Below are 18,501 nucleotides of genomic sequence, written 5' to 3'. Positions count from 1 at the left end.
AAACAATGCAATTCCTAAAATAGAAACCAATGAGTAGTTCATTCTGAAAGACCTATTTTTCTCTTTTGAATATTTATTATTGCACATTAATAAAACAAAGGCATTTTCTTATCAGATTCCTTGATTAATTAATGGAATAATTGATAGAATACTGATTACTAAAATAATTAATGGCTGCAGCCTTCAAAATAAGACAAAGTTCATCCTTATAATGTCTCTGGATTGGTACACTTTATTGTAGAATATCTTAGTTAGCTAATGTTTAAATATTTAATAGCTCTTGGGGTTTTTTCACAGTGGCACTGAGAGGCCAAACAGACTGCAACTTAAGAAAACACCAGCATATATTTTGAGGTAAGTTGATTTATAGTGTTATATCATATTTTATAAGGATTTTATGTGTTTGTATCATCTCTGTTCACTCCTGTCAGACTCATTTAGCAAAAATCATTCTGTTTAAGGTTCAGTTTTCATCTGTTCTATATGAATTAAGACAGTTATGATGTGGCATGATTATACTCACAAATTAAAGGAATATTTAATATACCAGTCTACTTATTTTATCAGAAACATGCAATTTATGGCTTTGTTAATCGGATGGTTGCCGGTTCGAGCCCCGGCTCCGACAGTCTCGGCCGTTGTGTTCTTGGGCAAAACACTTCACCCATTGCCAAACTGGTGGTGGTCAGAGGGCCCGGTGGCTGCCCGAGGCGGCAGCCTCGCCTCTGTCAGTGCACCCCAGGGCTGTGGCTACAATGTAGCTTGCCATCACCAGTGTTTGAATGTGTGTGTGAATGGGTGGATGACTGAATGTAGTATAAAGCGCTTTGGGGTCCTTAGGGACTAGTAAAGCACTATACAAATGCAGGCCATTTACCATTTATTTGGCATGTGTGTTAAACTAAAGCATCACACAGTATCAAGGGAAGTAGGGAGTAAATTTAAAAGAAAAGGCTTTTTTTTTTGCTATTATCTATTGTTTGCTGTTGTTCCTAGGGTAATTTACTCTTGGCATCCTGAGGGAGTTTATGCAGTTGGTAGTCTATGGCTGTTAAATATTTCAGTAGGATGAGGGTTAAATTGTAACTTTAGTTACTTTGTGTTCTGTTGTATTGTGTGTGCTTTTGCGGTGTTTTTGTATTTGCTTATGTTTTCTTAGGTTGCAGTCTGTTTGGCCTCTCAGGGCCACAATATTTTTCCTTCAAGCTTGACTCTCGACTCATGCCTGCAAAGTTTGGGAGAGATTGGACATTGTGTTTTCGAGTGACAGCAGATTACTGCTTTTTGGCGAGTGATTGAAACTCCACGTGCTAACTCCCTAAACGTAAAATGCTTCACAATTTAACATCACAAAGGTCTTTAGATTCCATGCTTCCACTGGAGATCGTGTCGATCTGATGAAATCCCTTGGAGGAGTTTGTCAAAGTATGAGGCCTGAAAAGAGGGGAAAATGTCGCCAAAATTACACATTAATTTTAAAATACCCGACTTCTTGTTGGATTTGGGATATTGCTCCAAGAGACTTTTTTTGTACATCTTGGTACCCTACATAAGCTTACCAGGTTTCAGACTCATAGATGAAACACGGAGCAGGGGCTGATGTTTTTAAATTTTGCAGGGGGCGCTGTGGAGCCATTTTGCAATATTCCATGAAAATGATCACATAACTAGAAAACCTTCATCACATTGGAGGTGTGGGCCAAATTTCAAGAGTTTTTAAACTTTCCAAGCCCCTCAACAGCCACTTCATCTTTCATGGTGAACCGCCTTGCCACCAGGGTGCGCCGTTCAGTTTAAACTCACAATTTTTGTCACTGTAGCATCATGAGGGACTAATGTTAATATTCCCCGCTTTTGAGGTGGACCTGATGAACCTGTGAAAATCAGTATATCAAAGTGAAAGACATGACATCTCCTGTTCCCACTAGGTGGTGCTCTGCGTATTCCTGACAATGGGCATATCAATCTGTTCAGGATGGCTACGTAATCATGTCTGTAAAATTTGGTAATGATGGAAATGACTGGATTTCTTTGAGTTATGGCGTTTTCGTTCTTCACGGCGAGACATCAATGTTCGCCATCCTGCTGGGGTCATGCCAGTTCGTAAAAACTCACAGTTTTCCATGTATTGCCAAGACCAACTCCTTAATGCTTTCCTGGAGAAATCTGAGGCTACATGGTTCACCGACATCTATACTGTACCTCAAAGTGTAAAACATGACATTTCCTATTCCCACTAGGTGGCGATATCGCCGTTGTCAAATATGGCAAGTGAAATATGTTCAGGGGCAGAGTCTTATCATATGTCGGAAGTTTGGTCCAGATGGTGTCCTGATTCGTAATTTGAGGTGGAGACACACTGGAGGTCCATAGTGGGTCAAACAATGATTTTATTAAAACACATATGATGTACACATATGGGAAGCCGAGCACGATCTTCCTCGAACAATACATGGGGTGTCATATATATACAAAATAGTGCGTCACAAGCAGATAATCAACAAGCATAAGTTCCAGTAAGTTTCCAGAGATCCTAGGACCTATTCTAAAAAAGAGCATTTCCTTCCTTTGTTCCTTCACTATCGCCAGATGCGTCCTGTTATTTCCCTTATCTGTGGAACCAAACTGTCACGTATGCAGGTACACCTTGCAGTTGCGAGCAAAACATAGTACACATGTATGCGCAGGCACCCTGTGTGTGTCCTGACCTCAGTGCATGACCTTACTCAACAAACAAAGACATTTCAGAAGCATACTGCCTGACTCAGTTTGAGTCATGTGTTACCAGGCAGACTTCAATGCAACATGAGGGCACACAGGCCTTTATTCTATTTCTACATAATATGTGGTGAATTGTAAGCATGTATGCAGTCTTTCATTAGCCCAGTAGGTATTCCAAATGATCGATCAAACTCACGCTGACCGAAGCTTCCGACCATTATCAACTGAGCTTCAACTCTGCAATTAGCACAAAAATGCAATATGTGTATAACATGATTACAGCTGCACCTGCAATGAAAGATTATTATGTAACTCAGCTAACACCTGAAATACAAACTTTAATGTAACATCAACAGTTTCAATAAATGCTCTAATCAAATGATGATAACTCATAAGTGATAATAAATCATAAGTGATGCAACAGTAATAATAATGATTATGAATAGTAACAGTAAAATAATTTTCTCATCCCGACAATGGGACAATTTATATGGAAATGAGAGCAAATAAGATTTTCATGGCGAATGATCAAAATTTGCCGTGACGCCACGGCCACACCCTTGTCTGAAAACTCAAAAGCTCTGCAATTTAATATGGCCCAGGTGTGTCGTTGACACTGACCAAATATGAAGCATATACGATCAAATTGCAAGGAGGAGTTCGCAAAAGTACAAGGCCTGGAAATGGCAAAATCAGATACAAAATGTCACCTTCAATCCAAAATGGCGGACTTCCTGTTGGGTGTGCATCAATGGTCCCAATGACTTTTTTGTTCGTCTCAGCATGATACACGTGTGGGCCAAATTTCATTCATGTAGTTCAAACTATGTGTTCCTAGGGTTGCATTTCACAACGCATAGGTGGCGCTCCAGAGCCATTTTCCAATGCTCATATGTAAAACCTTTAAAATACGAAATTTTTCACCAGACCTGACATGTGTGCAAAATTTCATGAGTTTCTGAGCGTGTTAAAGCCCTCAAAAAGGCACTTGTTTTACCTGAATAATAATAAGAAGAAACGGAGCAGATACAATAGGGCACAGGTGTCGAACTCCAGGCCTCGAGGGCCGGTATCCTGCAGGTTTTAGATGTGTCCTTGATCCAACACAGCTGATTTAAATGGCTAAATGACCTCCTCAACATGTCTTGAAGTTCTCCAGAAGCCTGCAGGCTTAGTTAATGAACTAATTATTTCATTCAGGTGTGTTGACCCACGGTTATATCTAAAACCTGCAGGACACCGGCCCTCGAGGCCTGGAGTTCGACACCCCTGCAATAGGGCCTTCGCACTCTCGGTGCTCAGGCCCTAATAAAACCCATAGGTTAGACCGGGGGCGATTTTAGCCCAGTTTTGGAGGTGCTTCAGCACCCCCAAAATGAATCAAAGCACCCCCAAAGATGTCTTACTTTTTTTGAAAATATTTGCTGTTTGTGGGACACACTACTAAAAGTATAAAAAGCATACAGTACTTAATTGAGATGGAACATTTTAACAACAAAAGTATAGATAACCCCTCCCCCCTCCCAAAATGGTTTGTTCCAGCTCGGCTCTCGCCTACTCGCTCTAGCGCTGTTGCTGCCAGAGCGATGGTGGCTGAGACCACCTTTTTTTTAGTATTTTATTTGTTCCTGAGTAAATCGGTTAGGCTGAGATTAAAGATATAGTTTTTACACAGCTGAATAAACGTCAAGCAGACAACTGATTATCAGAAGTGTGAGATGCTCGAGAATATACTCCGGTGTCCCGTTATATTTTAGATAACAATGAGTTTATTAAACTTCACCAAAAAAATCTGCAAATTTCATTCAAATTTAATAAACTATGATCTTGTCTTTATTTTTAGTTAGCACATACCTTAAACACTTAGAGCTGTAAGCTAATGATAGTTATATGAGAGCAGATGCATGCTGGTGCAATAAGCTGTACGCTGTACATCCAATGGATGCATGATCTGATTAGTCGACTAATTGCAAAAATAATCGGTGACTCGTCGACTATCAAAATAATTGTTTGTGGCAGCCCCAGGGGCGATTCTAGGATCAGAGCTTTGGGGGTGCTGAGCACCCAGAGAGCTGCCCATCCAGGCAAGGTAAACTTTTCTCATCACAATGAGACTTCTTCCCCGTCTCTGTCAGTCCCTGCATCCCTAAATGCCTCCAGTTGTCCCGAGTTCTCTCTGACTGCCTCCTTGGTGCATTTAAACCCCTGTTCCTCCCTGTCCTCATCGTCTGTTGTCTTCATCTCCATTATCAGTCATCATAATTTTACCCTCTCTGTGCAAGTCTGCAAATTTCTTTATTAAATCATAAGTTTCTTAAATTCATCAAGTCTCTCTGTGCCTGGGTCCTCGTCACAAAACATGACATCACTGTTTTGTACATTTTAACACAATTTAATCCCCACATTTTTGAAAGAATAGCAAAACACTTTTTTGAAAAGTCTGTAACAAAACCATCAAATCTGATCAAGGTTATTAAAATGCTGTCAAAGAAGAATGGATTGGAATAAAAAAAAAAATACATATCCTAACCTTAATTACTGGGGAAAAATGATGAATGATGCTCATAGTGAGTAAAAAGTAAACTGTGTGCATTTTTTGGACAGAGATTCACTTCTAAAGTGTATGTATAATACAATACAGATACATAAAAAATACACTCCAAAAATAGAAGAGTTCTTGAAATATACAAAATATTATTAGAAAATGGAGACACTTGGCCTTTGGTACAATGTATACAATGTATGAAAAGATCTTTACTGCAGATACTACTATGGCTCTGCAGATTTTTTCTTTTCTTTTAACCTATGTCGCCTCACCTTGAGGTTGGTAAATCTGTCTATCACATTTTGGTGGTCAAGTCTCTCACGCATCTCTTTCTCAACTGACATCACAGCCAGGTGCTGGAGTCTGCTTTGACCCATGGTCCTTCTCAGCCAGGTATGGAGCTGACTCAAGACACTAAAAGACCTTTCACAGCTACAGCTGCTAACTGGGTTTGTTAGGGCAACCTGAATAACAGTTTTCAGTTTGGGGAAGATCTGATTATCCAGAAGATTGTACAACGTTAACATATCTGGAATGGCACCAGCCTCACTCTTGAGCTTTATAAAGTCTTTGGCAACCGTGACTTCCTCTGACTGAAGCTCAATATGGTAATGCAGTGCCAGGGCTGACAACCCAGTTTGTTTTGCAGATTCTGTATAGCAGCTTTAATATAGGGAGAACACAACTTCCAGATTGTATGAGTTGTTTGTATTAGTTGTTTGTCTTTCTTTTTCTTTGCCAGTTAAACAGTTACTGTTTTGCCTGTTAGTACTCCCTGTCTGTTTTCTTACCTGGTACTTCTTGATCTTGTACTTTGTCCTCATGTTCCCCTCTTTCCTCTCTCCCTCTTTGGACTGACAATCTGTACACACACACACACACACACAACAGGAGTTATAAGGTTAATGGGCATCCAGTCAGTTAGCTAGTTAGTACCTTGGGTTCAATATCGGCACATGCACATATGGCAAAATAACCAGTTTCTCTCATTACATTTCAAACAGGACAGTGGTAACAACAGCAGGCTACGGACAATGTTAAGTTTTAGATTTTAAATAGGCTGTATACATTTCAATGAGATCAACAGGGCAGTCAAATATCGCTAATTTTACTACAGAGCAAACATCGTCGGAAAACACGTTTTCAACTAGGGCTGCCACAAACGATTATTTTGATAGTCGACTAGTCACCGATTATTTTTGCAATTAGTCGACTAATCAGATCATGCATCCATTGGATGTACAGCGTACAGCTTATTGCACCAGCATGCATCTGCTCTCATATAACTATCATTAGCTTACAGCTCTAAGTGTTTAAGGTATGTGCTAACTAAAAATAAAGACAAGATCATAGTTTATTACATTTTAATGAAATTTGCAGATTGTTTCGGTGAAGTTTAATAAACTCATTGTTATCTAAAATATAACGGGACACCGGAGTATATTCTCGAGCATCTCACACTTCTGATAATCAGTTGACTGCTTGACGTTTATTCAGCTGTGTAAAAACTATAACTTTAATCTCAGCCTAACCGATTTACTCAGGAACAAATAAAATACTAAAAAAAGCCAAACAATAACATTTTTAAGTTATCTAAGTGACTTATATATGTTTAACCTGAGTAGCGAAAGACTGCAGTGGGTTTGAAAACGATTTGCCAGAGTCCGGTGTTCTCATGGCTCTAGACAGCCTTGCCCCCGGCTAACTATCAAGCTAGTGGGTAACAGACGTCTCCGAAAACGTCGGAGCGCTTTTGAAAATATGTGGTGTCTTGATAAACTGAGCAGATATTTGAGGTTTACACAGCTACATTCTCGCCTGAAAATATGCTAAACGTTTATTTTGTGACCCAGAAGGAATAATAAGAGTAATATTAAAACTAACTAGCTGCCGCCATTGTTGGAAACTGAGCTGGGCTGCGCTATGAATTCTGGGACACAGCTCCTTCTTCTTCTTCGGGGTTTAACGGCAGCTGGCATCCTTGTACATGCAGTGCTGCCATCTTCTGTTTCAGTCCGTTATTACACTCTTAAATTCTACTACTTGTTCCTGCGTCTTTTGTGATCTTACAAAGCTTCAAACGATGCGTCGACTATTAAATCAGTCGTCGATGATTTTGATAGTCAACGTAATCGTGACTAGTCGACTAATTGTGGCAACCCTATTTTCAACACAGCAGGTTACCTGGTGTAATGTTTTTCAGTTAAAAAGAAACATGGTCTGACTCCTATCTAACTATATAAAGAGTAACTGAAAGTTAAATGCAGCTAATATGTCCTGTTTTAAGCCAGGCACTTCCACCTCTGCTCCGCTGCGTCTCAGCCACCATCGCTCTGGCAGCAACGACGATAAAGCAAGTAGGAGAGAGCCGAGCTGGAACAAACCATTTTGGGAGGGGGGAGGGGTTATCTATACTTTTGTTGTTAAATGTTCCATCTCAATTAAGTACTGTATGCTTTTTATACTTTTAGTAGTGTGTCCCACAAACAGCAAATATTTTCAAAAAAAGTAAGACATCTTTGGGGGTGCTTTGATTCATTTTGGGGGTGCTGAAGCACCTCCAAAACTGGGCTAAAATCGCCCCTGAGTCAGGGTAAATTCATTCACCTGCACGGGTTAGCTAAACGAACTTTACAAAACAAGTTTCCCCAACAGCCAAGTGCTCATCTTAGCTAGCTAGGTCCTTAGCTAGCTAGCTAGGTAGCTAGCTAAGGACCTAAATTACGGATTAGTTTACAAACACATTTAACTTACCAAAAATAGTGCGGTGGGGTCTCAGGTCCTCCTTGGTAGTCCAATTTACTGAAGAAGAATTTACCTCAGGCTGTCACTTTGAAATAATCTGTAATGTAAACGCTGGACCTCTCAGCATCTGCCATTCCCGAACAGACACGTGCAAGTTTGTCCGTGACCGCAGCCGCGTCGTCAGTGTTTTCTCCAGTCATTGGTCAGCATTATAATATATGCAAATACATGCGGGTCGGAATGCGGTCCTGCAAAATCATAATTAAAATATTTGTCTGGGACCATCTTTGCAATGACCCAAAACAACTTGTTAAAGAGAAAGTGTACCTACCTAATGCCAAATGTGTATGATTTAAAGTGGGTCATGTATTTGTTCTCACTGATGTGAGCTCATGGACATATGGAAGAGCTATGGATAGGACCGTGTGTTCAGCTTTAATGTGTTCCATTAAAACTGCATCTGGTAGAGCAATTACATCCATATGCTTAAACTTTTGCTTACTTGTCTCTTATTCTGCAAACTGGTGAGATGCCCACTCCATGTCGATCAGGGCTCCAAAAATCAAGCTTAATTTGAATAAATGAACACTTCCGTCGTTCGCCAGCCCAGATGGTTTGAATATGGATAAAGAGGCTGTCTGTTTAAATGTAATTTCCGAGCTAGCTCTGCAGACTAAACCTGACCGCTGAATCACGGGTCGCATTTTTCTGCTCTTACAAATCTCCAAAGTTTATAGAGAGACGACAACAAAAGCTAGACTGTGCAAGGAAGAAAAAACAAAACAACTTCAACTCCTCTTCCGATGCAAGATTGAACCACGTGCTTGGATAGTTTAATCATAACGCGCCTACTTAAAGCGGTGAGAAGAGGGAAAGCAGTCTATTTCTTTCCCGCGGACGTTAGACTCATCGGCAGGATGATGGCTTGGCTGGGTTTCTTCTATCACCCATTCTGGGCTGTTTCGACGGCGCTGCTGGCTGCTGTTGTGCGCCTGCAGATGCGAAACCACTGGAATCCACAAACCTGCGCCGTGCGGCTGACAGGGAAGACTGCTATAGTGACGGGAGCCAATACTGGTTGGTTGAATATTAAGAGCCACTAACACAGAGCTGCAGGCGTAGTTTGGTGTTAAAATTCTGAGTTCTTGAGGTCTTTTTGTTGTTTGTTTGGGGGGCTTATTTTATTTTTTTTATTTATTGTGTGTGTGTGTGTGTGTGTGTGTGTGTGTATTGGGGCCCCAACACACACAAAGATGGGGGGGGGGGGGGGGGGGGGGGCTTCACATTCCATGGCTATGAAGGGTTATCAACCAATTGTGATCCCAGGGTGTGTCATCACTAAATTAAGGGTCTCATTTACAGGAATTACAGGAAATAACAAGGTAGTAGCAAGAACATGAAGAGAGGCTGTATTTGTTGCACTTCAAAAAAGAAAAAAAAATTACACTGAAAAGCGGCCGACATGCTTTGATGTTTAAGATCATGTAAAAATCTGTCAGAGATTCTGCATGACGGCGACTTAAATTAAAGTTAACTCTGTGGTAAAATGGAGTGGTTCTAACTCCAGCTTTCAATCCTCTCAGCTCTCAGACACTTACATGTGTGCATTCAGTATCCCTGCTGTTTGAAGTTATTAGGGGGCTTTTGTGGTCTTAGAATATAGTTCCCATTGCTGTTCATCATGACCAGTACCATGATCTATGCATCTATCTATATGCATCTATTTTAAAGTCATTCTAAACCTAAAATACTAAATCTCATTCTTCGGGAGTTGCAGTGCTGCACTAATATAGATAAGGTGACCTTGAAGCATGTTAATTGTTTACTTGGAAGTTTAAAAAAATCGAAAAATTCCTTTTATTACTCCAGATCAAAGGGTGTTCAACAAAGGGTCATCTAAAATTTCACCTACATTAAACATTTATTCAAGGACTAATAATCTAACCTATGACTTCTTGCGCCTTTATTAAATCTAAAGGTAACAGAGTTGTTTAGAGAATAGGAGAAGCACTAAAACCAGTATAGTAAAAATGTAGGAGGTAGAGGCAACAATGATTAGGAAGGAGACATTCAATGTTAGCTACACACATTTTATGTGCCGTCAAAATGTTTGACGCTTTGGATTTTCATGCCCAGCACATCACCTAATATTTGAGTAAGCACCCTGAACATGTCATTATATCGCAGTTGTTTTTCCTGTCATTCTAGGGCTTGATGTATAGGCTTGTGGCAAGAGTAGGACCCTAACACAGGATTTGGAAACACAAGGGAATAAAAACACAATGCCCTGGGGCAATGACCCAGGTCATTGTGTTTTGAGTTCAAAATTCTGGATCAGTAACCCAGAGGCCATGACACGTCCAAATGTTTTATGACTTTGTCAGTCTGGAGTGATCACATCACTGTTTTCTGTGTTTTTTAAAAAAAAAAAATACAAATATCGTGGGGTCCCTGAGGACCTCAATCAAAAGTATCCGTATCCCTACGCAGTCTTAAGATGGTTTGGCATGGATGTTAAACTAAAGCATCACACAGTATCAAGGGGAGTACAGTCATTTTAAAAGAAAACGCTATTATATATTATTTGCTATTGTTCTTAAGGTAATTTACTCTGATGTCCCAAGGAAGTTTATGCAGTTGGTAGTCTATGCCTGTTAAATATTTCAGTATGAGGGTTAAATTGTAACTTTATCCACTTTGTTACTAAGAGCCATATAATCTGTTACCATTTCTTTGGTTAAATGGACACAAAAAATTGCCAACGTCAGCACAGTCTGTCAGGCATAAATGTGTATGTGTGCAACAACAAGATTATTCCACAAAGAGCTAAAAAATTCTGGGAAATGTCTGATTATCAACAGCCTCATTTTTTTACCATTACCCAAATATGTTTTGGGGTTTTTTTTAGAATACAGTCAAAGAAACACAATAGAACACTTTCAAAGTAGAAAGAGAGTAGAAACACAGAAAAGACTGCAACCATTTCAGTCTAACACACTGGATTATCTCTGTGTATATAAATATACAAATATGTGTATACTTAAACACCCATCTTCCGGCTTCTGAGGAATTAAAACACATTTTCCAGTTATGCGGGAATAAGAGCGTGAGAATAAGTAAAAGCACTGAAAACAGTAATACTCGCTTTGTGAACTGGGAGATGTGATATAAATAACCTGCTTATAAGTCTATCCAACAGTTTTACTCTGAATTTGCACTTACAAAGTGACCCAAAGACAAGGTCACTGTTAAAGGTGCTTTCGTAGCTCTTTGGAATGCTTGAATGCTACTGTGACCTCAATAAAAGACTGAGGTAGAATATTTAGTTCAGTGCAGTGAAGGTAATAATACCAGACTGTAAGATAAACAATCAGACACAGTGGGAAAGACTCACTGTATTATTTGTGGTTTTTGTAATTTTGGTCATTATAGGAGTCTCTAAATCAAAGTTACTGATGACAATTATTACCTGATGTAGCGTTGCTTATGACTTATTTAATAAAAAACTTAGCAACATATTTCTGACTAAAGTGTGTTTAATTAAATTTAAACAAACTGATTCCACACAATGTAAATATGGAGCTAGCAAAGAAGTCTCTCCCGTGTGTGTGTGTCTGCTACACTCTCTATGATGGATAATTGAAAGCAAATGACAAGCAAATGACAATTAGTGGAAATGTGGAAGTGTTTGTGGTTTAGATTTGTCTTTCTGAAGTTTTCCTTGCTGCTAATTTAAATGACTTCAAAGGAAGATATCTCACTGAGTGTGTACCTTTTTAAAAATCCTCTCAGCACACATGTGTTCAGCATATGTGGTGTCGAAATTGAGGCCCATTTGTAAATGATTCCAGATGATAACATGTGCATGAAGATGACAAAAAAATGTTGCTTAATAAAACAAGTTTGCCCATAAGCTGCAGTGGATCATCCAGCAAAAGAAGAGATAATTCAGCTCCACAGTTCCTGACCGGAACATCAAAGTCATCCACCAACCAGACGTTCGTGGAAAGTGAGAGTTGTGGGAAACCGTAAGAATTGGGACTTGATTAAAACGTGATTTAGAGTGTGTAAAGCGAAGACCCAAAATGCAGAATGCCAAGACCAAATCTAAAACAAAACGCAAGCCACATATCTCAGTTGAAGATCGTCTGAACAAAAACCCAGAATAGAAACTAAAATGTCCCATTTACAAAGTAACAGTATCCAGGCAATACAGTGAAACACATGTGGCACTGTTTATACGAAGACGCATTGAGGGTAGTCATGGGAAACAGGTGGGGAATGTGAAACAGCTTAAATTAATTATGTATAAAAAGACAAAGAGCACAACCAGTTACCGAAATAAAATAGGACGCCATCACTGAAATAGACAGATGTGACACTAACACACACAGACTTGACATAGAATGACATGGGGGGAAGAAAGCTGGGGGGAAAAATCACATAAACAACTACATTAAATCGACGCTAACAAGAATTCAAATGGAAATGAACAGAAGCTACAAACTAAAAAATCCAAATGCATGAAAATCAAATATAACAATAAATGACCCAACAAAGTCCACAAAACTCTGGGTCTATGATCCAGGATCGTGACAGGATTACTATTAGTGTTAGAAGCCTAGTTTCTTTTATGCTGATTTACACTCATTGGGGATTCTAAACTGTGAAATGTAATTGTCCTGTAATGTTCTCTTAATAAAGAGTAGAATTTGTGTAGTAATGTAGAATTAAAACATCAATTTGTGTAGAATTACACAAATTGATACTGGATCCAAATTGCAGGTCTTAAAGACCTCTACTATGAAACCAATTGCAAGTTTGCATTTGAGAAATAGACGCTCTATCTGCTTTTACAATTATGCTTAAAACTTTCCTTTTTGATAAAGTTTATTGTTAGGGCTTGATCAGGCGACCTTGAACTCTATAACCTCCTCTTCCATGGTTTACCTTTTATCTATTTCTCTCTGCTTTCTCCTCTTTCTTTTCACCCTCAACGGGATGCAGCAGCTAGCTCTCAGAACCTGGTTAATAATAAAACAAGTTTTTTCCTTCCCACTGTAGCCAACTTCTTGCTCGGAGGTGGTTGTGTTATTGTTGGGGATTCTTTCGACACTCCAGGATCAGTTCAAATTGCCTTGAGATGACTGTTGTTGTGAAATGGCACTATAGAAATAATAAAGTTGAGTTTAGTTGCAACAAAAACCTGACATGATGCTCTCAAACAAAACTGTTTCCCTCTAAGGTTTAGGAGAGGAAATATTGTCCTTTCAGTTCTAAATGTTAAAGGGGTTTGGTTGTAATGGAGAACTGTTTAAAGATTGCATCATTTCATGATATCAGTTAACCTTTTAGAAAGATTCGGGTCTTCGCCTATTTGGGTATATGTTTTAAAACCACTAATATGCGATATACATACATATATGTGTGTATAAAACATGTCACAGTTTCTGAGCAATAAAGATCTGCTTCAGTCTGCTTAAGCTGCATATCTGCAAGCAAATGCAAGCAAACACAGAACAAATGCCCAGATAATGTGAAAACTCCTTAAACTTAGAATAAAATCATAATGTTTGTTATAGGTTTTAGACCTTATGCAAATCTGTCTTTTGATTAATCTGTTATTTAAGCATATTTCAACAAGTAATATTTTGTTTTGTTCCACTCTGCTAGGGATTGGAAAGTTCATTGCCCTGGACTTTGCACGTCGTGGGGCTCGTGTTATCTTGGCTTGTCGGAGCGAGGCAAGGGGCACAGCAGCACTTAACGAAATTAGGGAAAAAACAGGAAACTCTGATGTACATCTGCGTCTGGTGGACCTTTCCTGTATGGACTCTGTCCGAGCATTTGCTGAGAGGATTCTTAAAGAGGAGAAGGCGCTGCACATCCTCGTCAACAATGCTGCAGTATCAGGTGATAGAAGCAGAGCCGGTCCGAGGATTTCAACACAACCACTAAATCACGCTCACTGCTCATAACTAGATGAAGATGAGCACATACACACAAACTAGAAATAGGCAAATGAATTACATTTCTTATTTTATTTGAAACTGTTTGGGAAAAATATATTCAAATATGGAAAAAAAAATCTAAATTTTAAATATTAATGGCAACATTTTTACAAGATAAAAGCAACACTGTTGTACATCACAAGGTCAAACCTGGAAGAATTTGGGACAATTTGAGCGTTCCATTTGGACATTTTGTGTTAAAATAGTAAACTAACACACAATGTTGTGAGATGTAGCAAAAAAAGCTAGCTATTATAAATTATCAATGAAAACGCAGTTCTACTAAAGTTGGCAAGCAAACAGCAAGTAAGGCTTGTTCTAATGTAAAACACATCAGCTGGCCAGGGACTATATTCAATTTAATTTGTTGAAAATTAAAAGCCAGCTCTAATATGCATAACAACAAAAAGACACAAAAACATGTCTGTTTGGGTTTTTTTGTTTAGTGAGTGAATCATTGAACAACAATTTCATCAAGCATGACAGCAGGGATTGAGGAGATGCACACAGAAATCAGGGGCCTAAACAAATGGATCATTGTCGTGACTGGATACAGAAAGCAACGCTTCACAATAGCTAAACAATCTAGAACAGGGTGCCAAACATAAGGCCCGGAAGCCAAAATCGGCCTAATAAAGACTCCAACCAGGTCTGCTGGACGTCTTTGGAAAATTTGAAGGAGGGCATATATTTTGCACCTAAACTGTATTTTCATCAATTTTACACATTTACACAGATCTCCCCCACAGCCATTCATACCACACCAAAGTAATAAAGTAATAGATAAACAATAAACCACAGAAAAGCTCCTGTTTCTTTTTCACAGCTATACAATTTTGTGTGTCCGCAGTAAAATAGATAAATAGATAAATAAAATATGACAAATGTCTGTGAATTAACAAAAACTTTCTGCTTTATAATTACTGGACAGTTTAGACAGTGGGCTATCAGAACTTGTTCTGTAATTTTACACATTACTTTACATTACAACTCAAAGAATTGTGCTGACAGATTTCTTTCTTTTACTACAGTAGGATTTCTTTTTTATGTAAAGCAAACTGAGACATGCTGTTTAAATAGCACTTCTTTTTCTTATATTGCCATATTTCAGAGATTAAATGTGCAGTTGAACTACTTTACACTGACATAAAGGGGAGTTTTGATGGTCGCTTACGATTAAATTGAAACACATATGTGTCCCACATATGTGGCAGACTTTGCAGGGCAGCAACACAAATATTTACAAGTACAATTCTGAAAAAGTTGGAATGCTGTGTAAAATGTAAATAAAACAGAGTGCAATGATTTGCAAATCTCATAAACCAATATTTTATTTTAGAAGATAGAACACGTAAACATTTAAAGTATGGGGGTTACCATCCCCTCTTCTTTTAACAACAGTCTATAAATGTCTGGGGACATCGAATGCATCAAACTGAAGAGCTGCTGGACTTTTTGGCAAGGAATGTTGTCCCATTCTTGTCTGATAAAGTATTCTAGCTGCTAATTTCATGATATGCCAAATATTTTCAACACTTCCCATCTTTACTTCTGAGAAACTCTGCCTCTTTAAGATGCTATTTTTGTTCCCATTCATGTTATCATGTTTCTTCATCTGTTTCTTTTTAGCACCACTATGTTCTATGTTCCATTGCCAAACAAAGCGGAGATTTGTAAATCGTTGCATTATGTAAGCAGGGTTCCAACTTTCTGAAGTTGTCTTGTACTAAAACACCACACAGAGTATCAGAGAGTGGTACACGATGTGCTAGCCTTGTGCTACACATCAAGCTTAGAAAACCTAGTCTGATTTATGACATCAACTTTTAGATCAACTTTTAATTCTAGGGATTTAACTTTTTATCAATCAGGTTTACCGAGGAACATAACCAAAGACGGATTTGAGGAATCTTTTGCTACTAACCACCTGGGACCTTTTCTTCTCACCAACCTGCTGCTGGGTAAGACTGTGGGGTCTATTTAACACAGTGGATGTACTGTGTTGAGAAAATGAAATGCATAATACACTACTGGCTGCAATTGTCAGGTCATCCTAAATATCTGCCATTTTTTTGGTGTCTCCTCTTCTCATCGTATCCTTGCTGCCACAATGTGTTTCATATTCTTTCCAGACCTGATGAAGAGTTCGTCTCCATCCCGTATCGTCAGCGTCAGCTCAGTCAACCACAAGAGGGGTAAAGTGGACTTTTCTCATTTTCATGGCAAGAACCTGACCTATCGCATGGATCAAGTCTACAACAACACTAAGCTGCACAATATCATCTGTACCAACGAGCTAGCACGCAGACTAAAAGGCACAGGTAGGCTACAGGAAAGCAAATATTATGAATGTACAGGAGGGATCTCTCCCATTGGAACAGCACTGAAAGAAAATAAATGACAAAATAAGAAGCAGTAACAAAAGATGGATGATGATCACATTCAGATTTAAAAATACACATAAGCCACGGCTTTATGTGATTTAAATAATACTGCACTCTGATGATGATCAGTCTTTAAAAATGATTCTCATAGGACCATTGTTTGTCTTTACTGGGCTTCCTGCTCCTCTCTGTATTTGTCATGTTTGCCCCATACATTATACAGTAGTTTGTCTGTTTTTCTAAGAAATCTGAAAGATGAAACTGGCCTTAAATATTCATAAAATATGCTGGTAAAATACTGAGAGATTCTAGATTCTAGAAAGTATTGCAAATTAAACTTTCATTTTCAGTTTTTGCATCATGCTGAAAGTCAATCTAGCAATCATTAGAGGGTGAACTGTGACTTGTTGGGTGATGTTATTTCATTACAGAAAAAGTCTCATATAGGTCCGCACCTGAACTTCAGTTTGTACCATCAAAAACAGGCCAGCTCCACCTGCTTCACCCACTCCAGCCTCTAATACTTAGGATAAAATTAATTTCTCAACATCCTATCAAACCCTCAGTGCTTACCTTTTCAGTGACCGTCTCAGTGTTGTTTTTGTTTTTTGTTGTACTTTTGTCATTACATAGATGTAACTGCAAACTCCGTCCACCCCGGTATTGTGATGACAGAAGTAATGAGACACTATTCGTTTTGGATCCGTTGGATTTTCAACTTCATTGGGTTTTTCTTTTTCAAGGTAAGTTGAAACAGGCAACCAAACTAAAATAAGATACCAAATCCAGACTGTTTCAATGATGGCACAAACCAAACTGCTAAAATTAGAATAACAAGTTCAAGCGCTAAAACATTTCACATATCTGTGGTTAAGTAGAAAATAAAGCTTTCCTGCTGTAGGAATCTTAGGAATCCTTTGTTCTTATTCTTTGCTTTTTTTTTCCCCTTGTGGTTGTATCCTCATCTCTTTCATTTTTAGCCTTGTCTCTCAGATGTATACATCTGTTCTCGCATTTATATTGACATTTTAAACATGGGATAATCTGCTGCAAAGTGGGAAAAGAAAACTACAGTTAGGTCCACGACTTTTCGAACAGTGACACCAATTTTGTAACTTTACCTCTCTCAATCGCCAAAATAGATTTCATATTAAACAACTGAAGTAATTGAAGTGCAGACTTTTACATTTTCCTATCATTGTCAAAGTCTACAATCAAGAGACACCTGGAATGGAAATACAGAACGTTTACAACACAATGCAAACCACTGGTAGCTTTTAGCGAGGCCAAATGCGGCTTTGCCAGAAAAGCTCTAAAGAGCCTACCCAGTGCAGTATTTGGTGCATTTGGTAATGTCCAAGGATTTTCACCCCCTTGAATTAATACTTCAGTCGGACATTGACTTAGCATTCACTGTGGTGGTGTGTAGAGGCAGAATCATTATATACTTGCACCCCTAACTTTACCTTACAATATATTGTAAGGGAAAGTTATTCATCTGTGACTTGTATCTGTAGTGTCATCCAGTGCTCAACAACTGGCTCTACTAGGCACAAAACAGGGCTGGGATTACATGTTTTCCAGCTGCATATTTGTAGCTCTAAGGATGTTTGTTGACCTTAATTTTCATGTTTCCTCTCCACCTTCCTAATCTCCCTTTCAGTCACCAGAAGCAGGGGCAGTGAGCACAATTTATTGTGCTGTAGCAGAGGAGCTGGAGGGTGTAACCGGGAAGTATGTTGATAGCGACTGTTCCCTGACTCTGCCTATCCCTTTAGCTCGGGACGCTGCCCTCGCGGTCAAGGACTTTGAATTCTGCGAAAGACTGACATCAAAGCTCTGAAGGGTTTGATAACAAGAGAGGTCAAATTCCAAAGTCATTCACACTGCACCTACTGCCTATGCAATTCTGCCACCACAATGTCTGATTTTTACTATTTTGCCTTAAGTAATTTGCATGCACATTTTCTTTAAATAATTGTATTTTTGTTAATAAAGTTTACCCAACAGTGACCACTCAGTGCAATTCTTTCTTTTTAAAGGAACATTTAGTGAAATCTTACAAGTTGTGTCTGTGTCCCTTGGGATCATTGCT

At 38.9% G+C, this 18,501-nt stretch overlaps 1 protein-coding gene across 2 annotated transcripts; it reads left to right on the top strand.

Annotated features, from left to right (window-relative positions):
• Positions 1-8,663: 8,663 nt before the first annotated feature.
• On the top strand, positions 8,664-18,422 carry zgc:64106 (retinol dehydrogenase 11). Of its 2 annotated transcripts, none has more exons than XM_006784554.3 (6): positions 8,664-9,088; positions 13,685-13,924; positions 15,894-15,983; positions 16,155-16,217; positions 17,040-17,149; positions 18,070-18,422. In XM_006784554.3, the coding sequence occupies exons 1-6, from the start codon at positions 8,929-8,931 to the stop codon at positions 18,247-18,249; spliced, it is 843 nt and encodes a 280-aa protein (XP_006784617.2). In that variant the 5' UTR covers positions 8,664-8,928; the 3' UTR covers positions 18,250-18,422. The 2 variants fall into 2 exon arrangements, with proteins under 2 accessions (XP_006784617.2, XP_006784616.2); XM_006784553.3 differs by having other exon boundaries at positions 8,665-9,088; positions 16,155-16,343.
• Positions 18,423-18,501: the final 79 nt, after the last annotated feature.

The sequence above is a fragment of the Neolamprologus brichardi genome, chromosome 5, assembly GCF_056152115.1.
Source record: "Neolamprologus brichardi isolate AB-2024 chromosome 5, ASM5615211v1, whole genome shotgun sequence".
Taxonomy (NCBI): Eukaryota; Metazoa; Chordata; class Actinopteri; order Cichliformes; family Cichlidae; genus Neolamprologus; species Neolamprologus brichardi.
The sequence above is the reverse complement of the archived record's forward strand: the minus strand, read 5'-3'. Positions and strand labels throughout refer to the sequence as shown.